A 20,110-nucleotide genomic window follows, 5' to 3' on the forward strand; every position below is an offset into this window, starting at 1 on the left:
TTCGTTTTTCACGAACCTCACTCTAGACTGCGTATTATCTTCTAAAGGTCAAGTTGGAGAGTATCAAATTCAATCATTGCTCCTTTACTTATTCTATCAGCAGGTATTCAATAATTATTTCGCAAAATTTTGAAGAAGATAAATTTCGAGTTTTTAAATATGCAAAGCAGGAACATCTATTTTGTCAGACTTGAAGGTATTTCGCATTAATTCTCTTATGGTTTCCTGTTCATCGATAGATGCCGTTATTCTTTAACACGTTTGCTAGAAGTAGAAATCTACATGTGCTGATCGATAACGGGGTGTATGCGATAGCACGTGCTTCGACATAATCTATGGACAATGGTTTCACAGCATTCGAGAGACGATAAATTTTCGTAGTCAAAGTCCTTGAACGGGGCGACTCGTCTTAGCGATTTGGCAACCTACGCCGACTTGAGTATGGAAATTAGCTCAATGACGGTCGCCTTTGATTTCAAAAAAATATGAAGCGACAAACCCTGTGGACTACTTTTTATTGTATTTTTTATACAATAGGCTTTTTCTAACTTCTTTATTTTCTATTTTTGATGATTTCAGTAGCAGGATTCCTTACAGATTATTTTTGTAGTTAGATAGCAAAACCTGATATGATATGATTTCTTAATTTTTCACATTTACAGTGATTTTAGAGTTAGGTGATCCAATTGGTAAATCCACGTGTCATAAATTGACATCTAGCTTTTCTCTTAAATTATGTGATATACAAGTATCGTCTTTTGCCAATTGATAGATCTCATCTAAACAGACTCAGAAGAATACACATCTCAATTTTGAGAAAAAAAGTGGTATATTAGATATTGCCATCTAGCTACAGAACTACAGATCCTTTGAACCCCTCATAGAGCATAAGAAAAAGCATCGAATAATGTGCAATTCTATAAGAACTGAATCTAGCATATGACATATGCCTATATACATATGTTGTTTTAAAATTACCTGTCTCGGTAGGTGAATGGCAACTATTGCCCTCCTAGGTGGGAGTTGCTCAATCGAGCGTACATTCAAATGCCCGATCGGCGCCGTGCAATCAATGTTTCGCGAGAGCGTCACGTAAAATTGACTCCGTCAGTTTTCAGCTTTCCTTTTCTTTGCACAGCGGCGCTTCGCGTATTCCTTCGAACCTCCTCTCACCTCTATCCCCTTGCAATAATGCATTTTCCGATTTTTCGCCAGGCAGAACATGGAGTAACAGTCCCTCTCTCCCTTCATTCCATGCCCCTCCTTCCACCCCTCTCGCTGTTCCTTTTCTCTCTCCTTTTTTCCGTGAATTTCCAGCAGGCTGGAAAATCTCGACGCGACCACCGAGCCTGGAGAAATTGAATTTAGTGCGCCGCTGGTGAAATGGAATTCAATTATTAGTAATACAGTCGAGCAGCGATTGAAAAAGAATGATAGAACGAGCGAGAAAGGGGTGAAAGAGAGAAGGCTCGCCGAGATAATAGAAGCGGGAACGTTGAATGCGCGCCGACGAAAATTCGTCGTGTAAAATTAATCGCGAACTTAATTACCGGGTTTCCCCTAATTAGGGGTTCGGTGAGTGATCTCGGCGGGGGAAAAATGGGGCGCAGAGACGCTGTCCCGATATGAAATCGTCGAGGAGAAATCCCTCCGTAATTCCGAGCCATTTGAGCTGGATCGATGGGGATTAACGCCTCGATTCGTCGTATTTTTCGACGAAAATTCTGCCCGTCAATTTCTTTTGTGTCTTTCTCTCCCCCTTTCTTTCTCTGTCTCTCTGTCTCTCTTGCTGGAAAATTTCAGCCTTTCAAATTAATTCTGAATTCTGCTTGGATTCGATGGAAGATAGACAAGTAGGGGATGGAGGAGTTTTGAGTCCGATATAATCGAACAGAAAGCAAAGTTGATAATTAACGAGTCCCCGCGGCGCGTCAACAATGTCTAACCTCGGAAACAAAAGCACTGGCTGCGCCCAGCTGTTCCTGATCTTCCTACGCTGAACGAACTTCCGGGTGGCTTGTGGCTTGCTCGCTCCGACAGCTTCCAACGCAAGCGTCGTGCTCTTCGGCGCACCGTTAGGTTGAGAGACAGTACGCTGAATTCGTTTGCAAAGCAGTTGTGATTATTGTGAATAGTACGAAAAGTTACGTTATCGGAATTAGATATTTGGGAGACACTCGTTCTTTGGTCGCAGGAGGTTCATTAAAAACATAGTGGCATTTTTAGTATCAAGCTGTGGAATTGTAGGTTAGACTATTAGTGTACAAATAATAGATTATTCTGTTAAAGGATGTTAACAATTAGGCGATTGAAAGAAATGTCTCTATAAGAAGACTTTAAAAATTTGTAAATTAAATACTTGAATATTCACAAATCTGAAGAATTAAAAATTAAAAATTCATTCTTTATAATAGAATCACGGTAATTCTGTCTACTATAACACCAGCAGGTTTACATAGAATTAAATAAGGCTATTGAATAACACTTAAATGAATCAGAAAAAAAGCTCACTCATTTTTCACTAAAAACAGAATTCCAAAAAGGCAACACGAAAATGAAATACAAAAATATGACATAAAATTCCAAGTTCCCCAAACACTCGATCAAGCCCACACACCGAGTCCTCTCCCGTCTGTGTCTCTGCTCTCTGAACAGTCCCATTACGTATACTCGACGCGTAATCCGCGTAACGCTTACAATAAAACTGTCGCAGGCTTGTGGTAGGGGTTGAGCCTGTTGGTTATAACGCGAGCCCTCGAGTGTCCTCGTTCAAAAAATGTGCTGGCCGATGAAAAAAAAAAAAAAAAAAGGGCGAAGAGCAGAGTCGGCTCCCATCGGAGTCCTCCCCAGCGCCGAACAATGCGCCGCGACCGTTTGGTATTATTATAATAAATGGTTGCGTGTTACTTGTCTGTTGCAGAAAAATTGCTGAACAGCGAGGGCCGCGAGCTGCGACGAGCTCTCTTCTCCCTCAAGCAGATCTTTCAGGTGAGTTTACAATTCGCGATACCTGCGGGAACACGCCGACGAAGCGGGACAGTCGGAGTGGGCGCGAGCAAGAGGGACAGGGAGGGCGATAGGAAGGGCCGTGATGTACGAAGAGAAAAGAGAGAGATAGGAAGGAGGAGCGAGTGAGGGTGGTGAGGAAGAGATAGAGGGGTGAGGAGGATGGGGAGGGAAGGAGACGAGAAGCTGAGGAAAGACTCGAGGGGGAGCGAGAAGGAAGCAGCTGGAGGAGGAGGCAGACAGGGGCTATTTTTACGCGAAGCTACTCGCTCGACGAGTAAATATTTGCATGGCGGTTCGACCAAGTGCATTTTCTCCTTGCTCCTCCTCCCCCGCCTGGTTCCTTCTCCGCTCGTCCCTTTCTATCCCGCCTATCTCGATAACTGCGACCCTTTGTCTCGCAAATTCGTTATTCGGCCGCGCGGGGCATGCACGTTGAATTCCAATAATTTTCGCCAGCATTGTGCGCGACAGCTGAGAATATCCGTGCACGAGGCACCCATACACCGAGGCGCCGTGTAATCCGCGTAGAACTCGGCTACGTGGGTGGGTGGAGGTGCCGCGCGCGGACCAACGCGGATCTTGCCGCGTTTTCAACCAATGGAAACGGTTTTTTCGTCGACGAGAAATGTTTGCGCCCGCTCGACGCGTCGATTTGACGTTTCACGTCGAATCAGCGGAAATTCGGAACATTTAATCGATTTACCCTGGCAAGATGCAATTTTGTGCTCGATTCGTATCAATGCCGTTTAATTAGAGAGAATCTCCCACCTCGATGATTTATCGAGCTACCAGGCGAAGATGAAACGAATCTGATCGCGAGCCCATGTTCGTTTCCGCGATGGGGGATTGGCTCCACTTCGTGGACGCTACTGTCCCTGTTCACGGCAACGGGAAGAACGAACTGTAGGATACTGTTTATTCGGGAGGCCGAGGCTTTTTAACCACTTTTTGTTCCTGACAATTAAATCTCGCAATTAGCTGGCCGAGAGAGGGATTCTTCTGCCTGCGGAGTTTGGTTAAAGTTGAGAACTCCTCGCTGAAAGATATCCCATTATGCCGGAAGCTGTCGGCTCTCCTAAGTGATGAATGAGTTTGTCGGAGAATCGTATTAAAATTGTGATGAGTGGGAAAGATGTCAAACGCGCGATAATCATTCATCGGGTGAAGGTACCGTGACTGTTTTATTAATTGGTGTGTTAACCTCTGTTGCTTAATACTTGCTGTGTTACCTGAGCTTTTCGATATTTACGTATTCAAATTCAAGAATTTTTTCATTTTTGGGTACTTTAATATTTCAATGTTTTTTATTTAATTTTCAACACTCGGGTGTCACACTGGGAAGTTTAAACTCGCTGCAATTTCAAACATATGTTGTTAAAAAAATAACAGTTCCTTGTTAAGTATGGTGGACATGGTCAGCTAATTGGGTCATCTACAATAGGGTTACGAAGTCTTCTATCTAATACATCAGAATCGAAGCGTCTCTGTTATTTCTCCACGATGTGAGTGAACGATTCACCTTTCTTCCCGATCGTTTCAGTTTGTAGATAGTGAGCCAGCATCTCCTAATCCTATAGTAGGTCATGCATAAATTGACTAAAGAGTAGAATGCATCGTCTCTTAAAACAGAGATCATTTTAAAATGACCACCAACGACACTGATTACCATCGCCTAATGAATTCCCTTACAAGCGGACTTCCGCCTGAGGTACGTCTAATGAAAAGAAAGCGACAGGCGCGGCTTATCGCGAATCCCTGCACTTTTAGCTGCAGATAAGTGGCTCGTTTAACTGGATGTCAGCATATCGCATCGAAAGGCAACTCACGCGCGAGGAACCTGGCCGAAAATAATCCTCGAATTCTTCCCCCCCCCCACTTCCAGCGATACCTTATCGTTTCAATTATCAGGCCAAGCTAGCTGCGAAATTAATTACAAACCCGTTTCTCGGCCCTCCTTCCGAGATTCAGTCGGATCCTCTCGGGCGAACGGGATCTCTCCTTCGAGCGTAGCTTTTATCAGGGAATCGCCTCTGCAACGTTCAATTTCGTTTCTTAATCCGGCCAGCTAATCGGCTCTACGCTCCTCGGGTCTCGCGCGGGAATTTCCGCTGTCTTGAGAGCAGGCCAGAGGCCAGGCCACGAACAACGCTCGCCAGGCGAGATCGCGAAACGGCTCGCGCCTCTGAAAGGCAGCGCTGTCGTTAGAGATCCGCTTTAATCAAACTTCCTCGATTTTCTATTATGCCCGCGACTTCGCGCTCGAAGCGGCATAACTAATTCCATTTACCCCTTCCTGTCTCTGAATGGCTGAAGTGGAAACTAGGATAGGCAAATGGGGAGCTTCGCGAACCTCTGTGGGGATTTATTCCCAGGATTTGGTTTGATAGCGTCGATGGAGTTCATTTGTGTTGGATGGGTCATGGATCGACATTTTTCAATACCTATCTTAATATCAAGAGGGCTTAGAATACAACTCACGTGTATTCTGTTTAGGTTAATTAAGAATTAATAAAACTGTCTACATTCTAATTATCTGTAATAAATTTAATTCAAAGATCGACGTGGAAAAATTTGAAATCTATAGTGATTTAACGTACAAATTATCCAATCAACCAGAGATTTACCCAAAGAACAGTTATACCTATATTACAGTTAGGATAATCACTTGAAAGCGGAATCATTTGTATTAGGAATATCTACCATTCGACATATTGATATATCGGTGATTACACACACTTTATTAGTACGAACTATTACATTGATCAGCTGTATATTATAAATAACCGAACTGTAAAATATTTAGCATGTGAGACATACTGATTATCTCAAAATAATCAAGAATCCATCAAGCGTCGAACTATTGATTAGGAGTCTCTTCTGGCCGTCGAATAAATTAGAGATAAATGATCGCCTATGTGGGCAGGTATCTATTCCACGGTCGATGGTACTTACCATAAACTTTGGTTTTGCAGGAGGACAAGGACCTGGTGCACGAGTTTGTGCAAAATGACGGGCTTGCCTGCCTCATCAAGGTTGGCAGCGAGGCCGACCAGAATTACCAAAATTACATACTACGAGGTGAGTATCCTAATAATTTTGTCGATGGATTACAACATGGTTCGTGCACACGATCGCTTAGGTTTCTAATAACGCGTGGAAGCTCTCCTTCTTTCATGACCTGTATTTTTGTGAAACGAAACGTGAAACCTGATAAAATACAGCCATAAAAATTTACGAGCGAACAGGTGAATAAGTCCTTCGGTCGGAGATGACGTCTGCGATTTTTAATTAAGTCGAAACTGTGAACTATAATTCGTTGAGGGATAAATTTATTACGGTTGGAAAAATGTAATTTACTTATGTGACAGATTTATTCGCTGTGATAATGATTAACGCAGTAACTCTTGAGCTTCTAACACATAGAACATTTTCTCTTTCTTGCACAGTGATTTTAATACACAGTAATGGAGACTTCAGAATCTTGTACATGACAGTAAATAATTTTTACAGAATTTTTGATTCAAGGGAAATAAGTGTAGTTTAAAGTTTTTGATTTATTGGTTGGAAGAACCCCCCCGGTTAGGAGTTTCAGGGTTAATCATATAATAAGATTCAATCCTTTAGTGATTAGGTTTCCCATATTATTTAGTACGTCCTCGTTAAGAATTAAAAATGACCAGTACCAAGGTCAGTACCAAGAATTTGTCATTTAAAAGTCGCAGAACAGCGCGATACCACTCAGAGTACAGTATTAGCCGAAGAACTCCAGACAGAAGCTTAAACAGAGCATCTCCGAGTGTTCTCAAGCCTTGAAGAGTTTTTGGAGGTGCGAGGATGCTCGAAACTCCTTCAAACACTCAATCGCTGCTGTCCAAACGCGGCAGCTGAAAATCAAAATCCTCCAAGCGTCATTCCCCCGAAACATCAAGTCTCTCACGTTAACGCGTATCCATCACCTGAAGCTCCGCCGTTCTTCATCCGACCGCGTCACAGCCGCTATCTAAAGCGATCGCCACTCGACAGTCGTCGACGCGACCCAGAAAACCATCGGAATAAAAGCCTTTGGGCAAACAGACTCGGGCTAATGCGGAGCTTCGGTGCCATTAGCGCCATCCTATCGAAAGCAACGTTCACGCGAGCGGAATGAACGCGGGCGAATGCAGACCGTAATATAGTGGGAGGGTTGCTCTCGCGTCGGTGCATTCGGGGCCAAGATTTCTCGCCAAACACGAGGTGGCGTCGTACGTCTCCGATGCTCCTCGTAAACAGCGATAAGATAACAGCGTCGTAACGCAGCTAACAACGCGTAACGAGGCGGCGTATCAACCAAGACTGAACTAAGGTTCAGTGAGACCTGGAACTAGGCAACGGGGGAGAATTACTACACTAAAATATGGTGACTCGTAAAATTGTTAACTGATCAAATATGAGGACTAACATAGCCAATTTTAGAATTACTAACACTTCATGAAAACAAGTCGCATATGAACTCTCTTGGAGTTATAGCTTTTTAGTGAAGTCGAACGTGAAACCACTTTTTTAACAGCTGCGTGGCAAGCTATGAGTTCGTTATTATTTAACACTTTTGTGTGAAAGAAATATGATGTTAGTATAAAGGCTGTCGGGCATTTGGCACTGTAGGTGGGTCCACCTAGTCGTAAAAATGTCGACGCTGTGCTCTTGCTGTGCTGGTGCTATGCTGTTATAGCTGGTGGACGTATCTAGGTTTCAGTTATGTCATAACGTGTGTACGTTGATGTTGGTCTGGTGCAATTCATGTGTCATGTTGTTAAGTGAGCGATACCGTGAGTACATGTATAAACTAATGTGCGAAATTTCAGGTCAATCACTCAAATAGTTTGGTATAACCCCTTTCTTCATCGCGAGAAAAATTCGAGCATTTAGCGAATATACACTCTATCTCTATAGAGTCTATACAGTCTTATACAGGGCGATCAGTTTATCTGGTAACCCTCCGAGTGTCCAACACCCCTTCGAAGGTTTCCAGTTAAACTGATCACCCTGTACATACATACCTGATATCAACGCCTCCACCAAACCGAACCATTCTCAGAGCCACGCTTCTCGTCACCCTCTCCCTTTCTCTCCCCCTCTCTCCCTTCCTCGTCCTCTCTAGTGTCTTCCCAGCGATCCACCGCCGAAAGCCGACAGGAAGGATGCATCTCCTTAGCACGCGCGCGGAACTGCGCCGCGGACGGTCGTTGTTTACAGAAGCAGCACACGTAAGCGCGGCGGGTCTACTCGTGAAACCGCGATGCGTTGCAAATTATGAATGCACCCTTTGATCGCGCTTCGAGTGGCTCGACTTCGAGCGACGCAGCCAGGGCTCGCTCTCGAGTGCTTCGTAAACCTCCCGTTCGAACAACGCACAAGAAGACCAATTCCGCCTGGCATCGCCCCGTCGGGAGGCTAGTTGCGCCGCAATCCACTTGTGGCACTCCTCTCGCTTCTCTTTTCCGGGCTCCGATAACGAAGAGAACCCCTCGGCCCTAGCCTTCGATTTCGCGGGAGTTCGAGTGCATTGTATACCGAACGAGTCCCCCAGGAGCTCGAGAGACCTCCGCGCTGCGAAACTTCTGGAGCACGGTTGGGAAAAACCGCCGCCGCCTTTTCCTTTGCCGTGAAACTGCCGTTCGCTCTGCTGTTCTTTCGGCGGACATCGCGGATGGTGGAGGTGGCCCCTTTGTGGGGAGATTCGAGAGAGTTTGCGGCGTTTGAGGTTAATTTTGGAAGAGTTTCTTCGGGAATTCCAGGTCTAGTTGAGTAGTAATATTCAATGAATATGTTTTTTGGAATAGAATCTGTGAGTTATTTTAGAAGTACCTGAACTTTTGCTAAATGTCAACCTGTGTTATTAATAGCTATTAATTATGATGAATAATTAAAATTATGTAGAGAGTATAGGAGAAGCAGAAGAAATGTGAAGTAGAAACATAGTTTTTCTCGATTCCCTGAACTGTCTTCTTGGTCCTGTGAAAGGGGCAAGTAGAAACGCCCAGTGTTCAATCAGACACATGCGAGAAATAGTAGTGTATACACTCGACGTGTCTAGCACAGTGTTTCTAATTGAATTACAAGATTATTTCTCGTAAATACACTACTTTATCCTTCATTTATTATCATCTATAAGTAAAAATTAAAAAGTTTACTATTTCTTATTATTGAAAGCAATTCAGCTTCCTCATAGAATTTTCCGAAAACTCAACTACTTATCAAAGAAAACTTTGCTCATATCCTTCCTATCATACCTTAACTTTCTGTCTATTTCAACAATTTCTGAAAAATATTGTCCTCGAATATAACATTCATTATTTGTCAACTTATTTAAAAATTGCATGAGGATATATATACCAAAATTGATTACATACCCAATACGATATCTGAGAACTATGTCAACTCTTTTCATAAGACCGTGGAGACAAAGTTCTCTTCTTTTTCTCTGGATTTTCTCCCTGATCTTCGAGACAACTTCGTTCTCCCAAGATGAATTAGTCCAGCCGCGAAAGTTCAGAAAGGAATTCTTTTACGACAGTTTGCAAGTAGTAAAAGTGTAAGACAAGCTCCTTGCCGATTGACCGAAGTTGGCGAAGATTAAGCGAATATTGAACGTCCAAGGGCTCTCGATGACGCTAGGGTATAGATAACGCAATTTATAAGACAATTCGTCGTTTATATTTATTAATTCCCGTAAATCAGAACACGTTTCGTAATATCTTTGGTAGGTAGGACACTCGGGAGCCACCCGATGTTAACTGTCTAATTTAGTGGAGTTCATTGCGCGTTCCTTATCGCTGGGTAAACAGGAAATTTATTACGTGCAGACTCGAACGAGCATCTAACCTTATAATCCGTCGAAACGTAGACTGCGTCGACATTTTGGCGCGTCAGGTTTGGTTGATTACAGCGATGCTTCTCCTCGGCATTGGTTCATTAAAGTGCCGACGCTCCAACAGTTTCGGTTCGCTGGGAATGTTCCAATGGCAACTTTGATAAGACGTTTCCCTAACTCGAGTGAAACCGTCGGATCCGCGGGCAGAATGGAATTCCATCTCATCTGATTGTGAAACTGCGGATCAACTCTTCCAAGGAGCCTCATCTCTTCTATTTTCCCATCTACTGGTGGGTTATCAAGACGACGAGGAATATTACAGATTCATTTTCGTGACATTGTAAAGATTCACTTGGATAGAAAATTGTAACAGGGAATAAAATTCTCAAGTCAATCGAGAGGAGTATGATACGAAACGATAGAAAAGATATTTTTATTTAAAAGGATAATGTAGGTTCATAAAGAAGATAAGGCAATTTCTGTATCATATGATGTAGGATTTGTCACTCAAAATTTTAATAATTTTAGTGTAGACTTTTTTAGTGTAGACAGTGTATGTTGGACTACTTGATAGTAGGTGTCCAAAGCTTACAAGATTAGAAGAAATTGAACATCACTGATCTCATTCCCTCTCCTAAGCGTATGCAATTCTGTTCGCCAATGAAACTCGAGAACCGTGATGTAATCTAAATTTCGAGACAAAGTGGCGACGACATAAAACACCTGTTCGGTCGAGTTGGAACGGTTAACTCGACCCTCGTGCACGATTAAGCACGATATCGCCGTGAGGACCGCTTGGCAGCGCGTGGAGAACGCTTTTGCGACGAACTTGACACCGAAACTAACGGCCTCTGAAAAACGCAGCCCGCTGTAAATTATGTCACCCTTGCAGGATCGTGCCAAAAATCGAGCCCCTGAAAAACACTGGGTCCACCAAATTTTTGGCCCGAGAATTTCACTGAAGGATTGCGATGAGTCTTTTGATTATAATGTAGCTGGTGTGTTTCTGGATCCATTTCAAAACAGTAGTTACAGTTTTCAGAAGTATCTATGGAAGAACAAATTCTGTAATTTTAAGCATAATCTATTGTGCTTTTCGAATTCCGAATCTCATGTGACTGAAAATAACTCCATTTATTACAACACTCACAAACACTAAATATCATCTCAATTTTACTCCCCTATTCAAACAATTTTTATATAGACAATCATTAAAATATGGTAATTGCCAACTTTCAAGTTTTGAGGAGATATAGAGTACTTAAGAATATCCAACACATATTTTCTTTTTCTAAAAAACCTTCATATTTAAGTGGTGAAAACAACCCTCCCTAATTATAGCTGTACTTACATCATTGGTCTATCTTGATGTTCTAAAAAATCCAGTTCGGTCTAATTACTCAGTTGATGGTAATATCGCGATAGAATGAGCCCCGATAGTCGATGATTACGCGCGACACGATCTGTACTCTCTCTCTTCCTCTGCGAGGCGCACGCGTGCGAGCTTCTAATTAGATTTCGCGGTGTAACTTATGGCTAGTGTAATGATAACGGGCCAGCTAATGTCCGCAACCGTGGCGCGTTTAAATCGCTTTACAATTATTGTCATTACCCGACACGATTGCACCGATGAAGCGGCACTACGATTGCGATGTCGATGCCTGAAACGTGATGTTCCCCTAGACCAGTGTTTCTCAAATTAGCCACATATTAGTCACTGGGTACTTCTGTGCCATTGTCCCTCTAACTTTCCAACGACTCTGAGAACAAACAGAGGACCCTCAAGCCTTGTTAAGTGTACGCTGATTAGGATTGCTCTTCTGCTTATATGTATGCAGGGCACGTGATACAAATGATATTCCCTTTTTGGAGTTAGGGCCATTAAGGTTGAAACAAGGTGCTATGAAAATATTAAAAAATTTGCTGTAATTGAATCCAAGGTAATAGTAATATTCCAAATTAGAGCTTACTGTATTCTTAATGTCAATTTATCATTCAAGGTGAAGCTTAATTCATCGTCCCTCTTAAATTTCTTTGAAAACAATTGAAGGGCTCGGTACAAAAACCGATCTACTCTAGATTTAAAAATTATCCTATATTAATAAAAAAATACTAAACACTAAAGTACATCAAAAAATACATACACAGTCGTTTTTGTTCAAAATTGGAGCCCTTCAGTGAGAACAGAGAATATTTAGTTGACCCTAAAAATCGATTTTGTTTAACAATTCCAAGAGCCGAATTTTGAGAAACACTGTTCCAAACGATGTTCGATATAGTTGCGCGCGAACGTCGCCTTGATATTCAACACGCCACGCATACAAACGTTCATTACAGATCAGGCCTTTATCTTTTTATCCATTAACGCGCGTTCCCTCCGTCGCGCTGGCTGCATTAGTCCAGCCTATTTTTTTCCCGCGCATGCAAACGATATGAAACGAGTCGGATTAAAAGCCACGATACAAATTCCTGCACTGGAGGGGAAGACATTGGGGATGTAATGTGGCACCATGCAAATTGCTGAATTTACGCGCTCGCGTTGTTACGTTAAATCAGAGTGCACGCGCGCGACAGTCGAGCGCTAAACGCGTTACGCCGTGTAACGTTTATTATTAGCATAATTACCTCATTAGCATTCCTCTATTTTTTTTCCTTTATCGTCTGGGTCCAAGGTAAATTATTTTCTGGACCGGAACATAGCAGATAACGCCCAATCGCGATCAACGAGATGTCACGTAAACGGTACTCACTTTTGGGACTTCTTTTTTCAAACGTGAGAATGGAGCGTAGAGAGAATGAAATTTCGCCAGCGTCGCGTGTTCCTTATCGGTGAAATTCGCGAGCGCTACACGACTCGTGATTAATTTACCCCCTCGAGATCGCACGGTTGTATTCTCTAATTTTCGTCTAAATATGGTTTTCAACAGTTCTTGTATGCACATCGTGGATCGTAAATGTCATCCGAGTTATTCGTTCGAGGGAATTTATGGAACCTGACACGCGATTCCATGATGCAGAAATTTCATTTGACTTTGGCTAATCGTACGATCTCCCAGCTGATGCATAATAGAAGCGAGTGTTTTTGAATTGTTAATCACTGTGAGCACTTAGCCCCGCTTAATAATTAGCTATATCGAGTAATCACCCCTGATGGGCTTTGGATGACTTGCGATAAACGCAATGTAGCTTTTCATGCAGCGTACGCTACCCTTGTTGAGGCTTTTAATGAACCCACCTTGCTTTAAATCAGGAAAGAGCACTATGTTGCTACTGGTTTTTCTAGAATAAAAAGTATTGCGGAAAACACGGTCTAAAAGTAGCTTTTAAAATTGTTAAGAGCTAGAAAATTGTTAAAATTGTTAAAAGCTACATTTGAGGCTTATTAAGGTGGCTCATTAAAGAATTTGATTTATAGAATTGACATTTTGATAATCCTTCAAAGTATATTGAAACATTTGAAGAATTTTCGTACCTTATCGATTCTATTAATTCTAAATTTAATTAAATTATATGATTACCTAATTTTTCACATTTCCTATTGAATTCCCCAGAGTCTAATTAGATCAATCAGTTTCATGGCTGAGATTATCATGGTTGACTGATAATTGGACGCGAGAGAAGCCTGGCGAAGTAGATCAAGTTCTGAATTCGAGTTAGGATAGAATCGATTAAACGGAAATTTCCAACCGATCGATCTTTCCATAGGAGAAAAGTTTCATTCGATCGACACAATAGTTCCATTATCCAGCCCTTCTGGTACGCGTTTTCGCTGATTTAACCCATTTGCATTGGCGGCCGTGTTCATCTACCTGCATGAAATGTCCTACATGATAACAAGGGGGCAGTATTTCGCTGCTGAACGAAATAGTAGAAAACTAATCTTCAAAAAGCCGCTGGAGGTTTCATTTTTATTTTTGTTTTCATCCAAGACGAACCAAAGATAGAAGTTATGTTGCATTCATGATTAGATGTACACATAGAGTTAAACAAACGTTGCTGTAGTATTACATTGTAACAAAATTTAGCAATAGATATACAAAATGTTCCACGACATGTGGCAGAAATTTTACGTGGTAATTCTACATATTAAAATAGAACGAGAATTAAAAATGAGGAAATTATGTTTGGGGCTTCGTGTTGGAGTTACTGTCTGACTAGGGTCTTATTCTACTGTCAGCTTGTAGTAGTCAGATCAGACGCACAAAGTCAATAGAAGTCCCAAGGTAGACGCAGCAAAATCAGTAGAATAATTCTCGAGTCAGACATAGAGGAGTCACTAGAATAAGCGCCAAGATAGACCCAGCAGAAGCAGTAGAATAAACCTCAGGTCAGACACATTTCACATGCATCTTACAATTAGACGTTTTCTCAACAAATAATAACTGGGAAACATTCATTACTGTCTTACCTTCGCACGTACATCTAGTTAGGTGTTACAGATGTTATACAATGGTATAACAAAGGTTCTCTTTTTACGTCACGAAAGTTAAATACCGAAAAATGTCCGCAATACTCGGTCCTCGTATTTCCTACATCGCTCTTAACATGCATATTGTACGATCTGCATTGCAAAAGTCGAGGAATGTTCAACTTGATAATCGAATCTTTGCGCTCGTAGTCCAAGGGAAAATTAAAACATCCAAATTTACACGAAGTTATTTATAATTTAATATCTCCCTCGGTGCTCGTGCACTTTTTACCCGACGGTCTAGATTAATATTAAAACAAACTTCTACGTTCCCGAGACGCGACGTAATTCAACTTTCTAATTAAAGCGAGGGAAATGATGTGGCTTAAGAATGCTTATTGCGTCTGGTTAAGAATATCGTTTCCTTTGCACTACTTTTATACTTCTAATATTATGGGTGTACCAAACTATTGCTACGAGAAGCAATACTACTTCGAGAAGGAGTAATAGATGCAAGCAAATCCTGCTTCAATTAAATTAATATTGCAAGAGATGTTAATCCTATCGAATCCTCGAAAAAGATTCAAGTTTCTCTTATATTAGACCTTTCGGTTTCACTGAAATTTCCTGGATCCTCAAATTTGCCAACATTTACCTCAGACGCGATATCAGTTTACAAGAATCTCTAAGTACCTCTACATTTTGGAGTACAGAGTGCCTCATCCAGAAGAGAAAAGGATAACTCCTCAGGGGAAAGATTCTCATTATTTATGAGTGTTTTAAGGCAGTCTCGTGCTCTTAGTAACTGCGAGAAGAAATGAGAACGTCAGCGAAGGAGTTGCGAGCACCTGCCCACCGGTAAATACTGCTTTATCGCCGATAAGAGCTGTTTACCGCGATTATCCGCGCGTCTACTTGTACACATTTGCCAGGGAACTGGTTAATCCACTGTGGCTCGATAATTAATTGTCGCATAGCTATGCGCGGCCCTCAATTAGAACTTGTAGCCGCGCGCCCGAGTAAATTATAACTTTTGACACGCCGTTACATTCCCCCTACGTGTTGATAATTTGTTCCCTTGCAGTTATTGTTACGTAATTCACCTGACTTCCGCCGCTGGCTTTTACAACAGTTCGCGATACAATAATATCGAGGAATAAGTTCACTCCCATGAAGATAAGTTTCTTCTTTGCAATAACGATTTTAATAACAGGTTTCGTGATTATGTTTCCTGGAGTTTCAGACTATTTTTCGATTCTCTCTATATTAGAGTTTCCTCTCTGAATTCAGGACAATCGAAAAATTGTATTGAAAATTTTGTTTAGTTTTTCATTTGACTCTAAACAAAAGGTAGTTGAACTCCGAGGTGAGCCAGAGCTTGTTGAATCCGTTGATAAACGCGAACCTCGAGATCCTATCTGGCAAAACAGAAATATCAGTCGAACAACTCAGCGTGGCATCGGCCGACGACTAAAAAAAAATAGTGTCCGAAGTCGCCCTCGACCGAGCCCAGAGATTGATGGATTTCAGCGTGGCGGCTCTAACGGAGAACGCGACAAAAGCTTCTCATTGGATATTTGCGTTGACTGTCAGCGTAGCGACGCTTTTTCCTGGGCTTTTGGCCGAAAAAAAGTTGTAGCGCGAGGGGGGGGTGCCGTTGTTCGAGAGGACAAAAGCGCTATCACAGTTATGATTCATGTGAAATTGATGAAGCGCTCCCCAGCGCGTGTGTATTTAACTCGCGAGCACGCTGTGTCCGCCGCTGCGCGGATGTTAAGACCGCTGGAGCGATCCTTTGTTTCATTCATGGATCAATCTTGCCTTTGATAAGCTCGATTGGAACAAAAGGACTGTTTGAGGAGAGTTTAGAGCCGCAGGCTCGATCGAAGCTTCGGTTTCAATATTTAATCAAACGGCAGAGCTTTTGGTGCAAACTTGAAACAGCGTTTTCACGCACTGCGTGTACTATGAAGTTACTTTCGCTCGTAAATCTTTATGGCTGCGCCTTCGAATCGCATTCAGGAACATCAGCGCCCCGCCTTTGATCCCCTGTCTTTTGATTTTCCTTTCAGACTATGTGTATTTCCTGCCTTCGTAGTCCACGCTTCGGGAAAACTACGTTTTTCTTTTGTACGAGGTAGCGGTTTATAACACGAAAACCACGAATTTCCAAAGAGATGAGTTTAAAGGATTTTTTCTCTAGCTTCTTCTCCTTTGAACTTATTCTTATTATGAAAATGTTTCTATGCAGTTGTAAACTTTGAAAAGAACATCGCAAGCTCTATCAAATTACTGAAAAGATCCGTGGCTGTAGTAACGACCTAGTTTTCACGTTGATAATAACATACCTACAACGAAACAGCAAAAGGACTCGCCAAAATACCACTGGTCAGAATTTCAAATAGCAACTCCTCTCTCCGAATTGGAAACCTCTCGTCAAGTCCAACTGAACAAACACGATACTCAATCTCCCGAATGCCCCTGGAGGAACATTAAATTCAGTAACATTACCCTCCAAACATTCCATTTTCTCCACCCCTCTGCTCCCTTGAACCCTAAAGACATCAAACACGAAACATCGGACAGGATCGATTGAGCGTCTTCTGTTTCTGTCCAAACAGCCCTCGGACAGGTCATGCTCTACGTGGACGGTATGAACGGAGTGATGGAACACGGGCAAACAGTTCAGTGGTTGTACACCCTGATAGCCAGCCGTTTTCGACTGGTCGTCAAGACCGCTCTAAAGTTGCTGCTGGTGTTCGTCGAGTACGTGGAGACCAACAGCCTCCTGTTGGTCAGGGCCGTGAGATCCGTCGACACGTCCAGGGGCATGATACCCTGGACGAACGTGATGAAGCTCCTGAAGGATTACGACGCCGCGGACACGGAGCTCCTAATTTATGCCACGACCCTGGTCAACAAGTGTCTGAACGGAATACCGGACCAGGACACTTACTACGATCAGGTGGACTGTTTGGAGGAGCAGGGGATCGAGGGCATCATCCAAAGGTACATGTCGAAGCAGGGCACCGACCTCGATCTTCTCAGGCAGTTCCAGATCTACGAGGCTGTGCTTCACCACGAGGACGGGAACGACAGGGGATCTTCCATTCGCCAGCTCGACGATAACATCAGGTATTGATCTTTTGATGAAAATGTGGATGAGGATTTTCTGTGTGTTCTGAATTTCACAAGTATTCCTTGATTTATGGGAGTCTGTGATGCATAGAGTATCGTGTGGGTATTTTTAGAGAGGCGATGAAGTAGACAAATGGGGTAAATATGGAAATTCTCAATATTTAATTCAAATAAGGTAGGGGACCACAATTTCGCCATCGCTTTGAACTCCTCAATTCAGGAGAAATCTGTGAACCAATAATTAAAGTCGTAAAGTAACATTAGTGTTCTAGGTGTTAGATAAAACTCTAAACTTTATGAGACATTTGATACTTTCACTAAACAGGTATTTAGAAATATCGTAAAACGCTTTAATTGTGGTCACCTGCCTCATTTAAGTATTCTACTCAACCAAATGATTCTCACATTACTTATATCACTACTGAGTCATAAAATTTCCCTCAAAATGGCCACCAAAATATCCAAGATACATCAAAGCAGGCCCTACACGTCAAATCCTCGCCCAAGCTCCCCAAACTCCCTACAAGAATCCTTTAATCACTTATACAAACAGCTCACAAGGATCAACTTCCTCTGTCCCTCAGGAAGACGCTGCGGAACCGGAAGTCCCTCGTGGATTCACACGAGCGGCGAAAATCCCGCAGACACTCGACAGGCACGTCCCCGTTGTCGATGTCCTTGAACGCCCGCCTAAGCCCGCGGTTAAACCACTCGCTGGGTCTGAGCTCCCTGAACAACACTCTGAACACAAGCTTGCCCGACGACGACGACGAGTCCAGCAGCTCCCAGAGCTCTCAAGGTCACCTGGGCGAGGTTCAACTGAACGGCAGTTACAAGGAGAACAAAGGTAACAAGCGTCCTCGTTCGATTGCTTCTTCTGCTCCCTCTTCGATAGACGCAGGTCTGGATTAGATCTGGGTTAGGTCTGGGTTATGTTGTCAGAGCTCTCAGGGTTACCAGGGTGAGGTTCAACTGAATGGCAGCTACAAGAAAAATAAAAGTAACAAGTGTCCTCGTTCGACAGCTTCTCCTGCTACCTCTTCAATAGACACAAGTTTGAGTTAGGTCAGAGTTAGCTCTGAGTTAGGTCACCGAAAGATCTCAGGGTCACCTGGGCGCGAGGTTCTACTGAACAGCAGCTACAAGGAGAATCAAACGTAACAAGCGTCCTCGTTCGATTGCTCTCCCTGCTCCCTCTTCGACAGACGCAGGTTATCCCTTGGCGAGCGCGTGTCGAAGTGGCGCGAGTCACGGATCAGCTCGTTAACGATTCGACCGCGCGATGAATACGAACTTCGACGCCCACGAGCAGCGATTTCCGCGTTAACGGATCGTCCCTCTCCCGAGAGAGAGACCTTGCGGTTTCGCAGTTCCCCCGTGCGTTTCGTTGCGGATGCAACGCGCGGCGAACGTCGGGGACAGGGCGAAAAGCGTAGTTTCGATCGAGGGGGGCCGTGATTGAGGACGCTCGTTCCGTCGCGGAAAACGCGCTAACTGCTGCCAGCCACGAATTCGGGATAGAGAGAACGAAACTGTGTTTCTGGGGACTGAGTTAAATCGGTGAGTTGGGGGATAGGACAAGTTCAGAATTAAGCGTTTTCGAATAATTTCAAAGTTACAGGGGGGCCTGTCGCTTGGGGCTCAAAAGTAGCGCTGACATAGAAACATCGCAGCGGGAGCACCGTGTCCGTATAGAGGGTGTTTGAGAAATTTTAAGGAGTAACTCTACACGCTGAAATAAGACGAGAATGTGGCATATGGCATAGCTTCATTTCAGAGATATTAATTGTTGAGGAGATGCTTGAAATTCGCGTGGAATTTGTCTAACTTGGGACTCATTCTACTGATTTCGCTATGTCTGGTCTGACTATGTACATAGGCAGTAGTATGAGTTCTCAGTCAGACACATTTTATGTGTATCTTAGGTCTTTGAAGTCAAGCCTGAAACGGAGTTTTGTTATTCTTGATTTTCATTCTATTTTGTCATACAGAGTTACCCTTTAAAATTTCTGACACCTGTTGTTGAACACCCAGTATATAAGTAGTATTGTCAGCCACCTAGGATATGACAGAGTTTCTACTGCGATGTTTTCGTGTCTACACTGTCTTTGAGTCCCCAAACCAGATGGTCACCCTGTATAAATGGACCCCAGAGGCCAAGTTCATCAAGTTACGTGTGTTTTTTATTACAACGCTATTATCAAATGATAAACTATAAATACGCAGGTTCTACAGCTGAGAAGGATCAAGAAATCGAAAAGACTTTTTATCGTGGCATGTTTCGACGTATGCATGTATCGTGAAACGACAATCAAAATGAAGAGTTGTACCGTGTGATTCGGCGTGGAATGAAAATTGTCGGATGATAAGCCAGTCGTTCGGTAAATAGTAAATTGCGAGTCGACGCGGAAAATGATCGAGACCGTGTGTGTTAGTCGTGAATGGTTAAAAAAAAGAAGTGATTTATTGCGCGTTCCAGTAGATGTTGGCGTGACACCTGCGCTGAGACGTAGACGAGAACGCGCGGAGAGACAGAGGAGCTTCATCAGGGAACAGCAGGAGGCCACGGCGAATATGCGAGCATCCGTGGGGCATTCGGACGATCAGGAAAGTTAGTAACGGATTTTTGCCTCTAAGACTTATGGTATTACGGAAAAATAATAGAAATAGAGTCACTGTTTTTCTATTTTGATTAGGCAGAGAGA

At 42.9% G+C, this 20,110-nt stretch overlaps 1 protein-coding gene across 2 annotated transcripts in view; it reads left to right on the forward strand.

Moving 5' to 3' along the window:
- Window positions 1-20,110, forward strand: part of Fhos (Formin homology 2 domain containing) — a 201,469-nt gene that overhangs the window by 145,475 nt on the left and 35,884 nt on the right. For both annotated transcript variants that reach the window (XM_076375466.1, XM_076375467.1), the window contains exons 4-8: window positions 2,921-2,988; window positions 5,982-6,087; window positions 16,889-17,402; window positions 17,990-18,252; window positions 19,885-20,016. In XM_076375466.1, coding sequence (XP_076231581.1) covers window positions 2,921-2,988; window positions 5,982-6,087; window positions 16,889-17,402; window positions 17,990-18,252; window positions 19,885-20,016 — 1,083 coding nt within the window. The remainder of the gene's footprint in view (window positions 1-2,920; window positions 2,989-5,981; window positions 6,088-16,888; window positions 17,403-17,989; window positions 18,253-19,884; window positions 20,017-20,110) is intronic.

This window comes from Calliopsis andreniformis, chromosome 3 (assembly GCF_051401765.1).
Source record: "Calliopsis andreniformis isolate RMS-2024a chromosome 3, iyCalAndr_principal, whole genome shotgun sequence".
NCBI lineage: Eukaryota > Metazoa > Arthropoda > Insecta > Hymenoptera > Andrenidae > Calliopsis > Calliopsis andreniformis.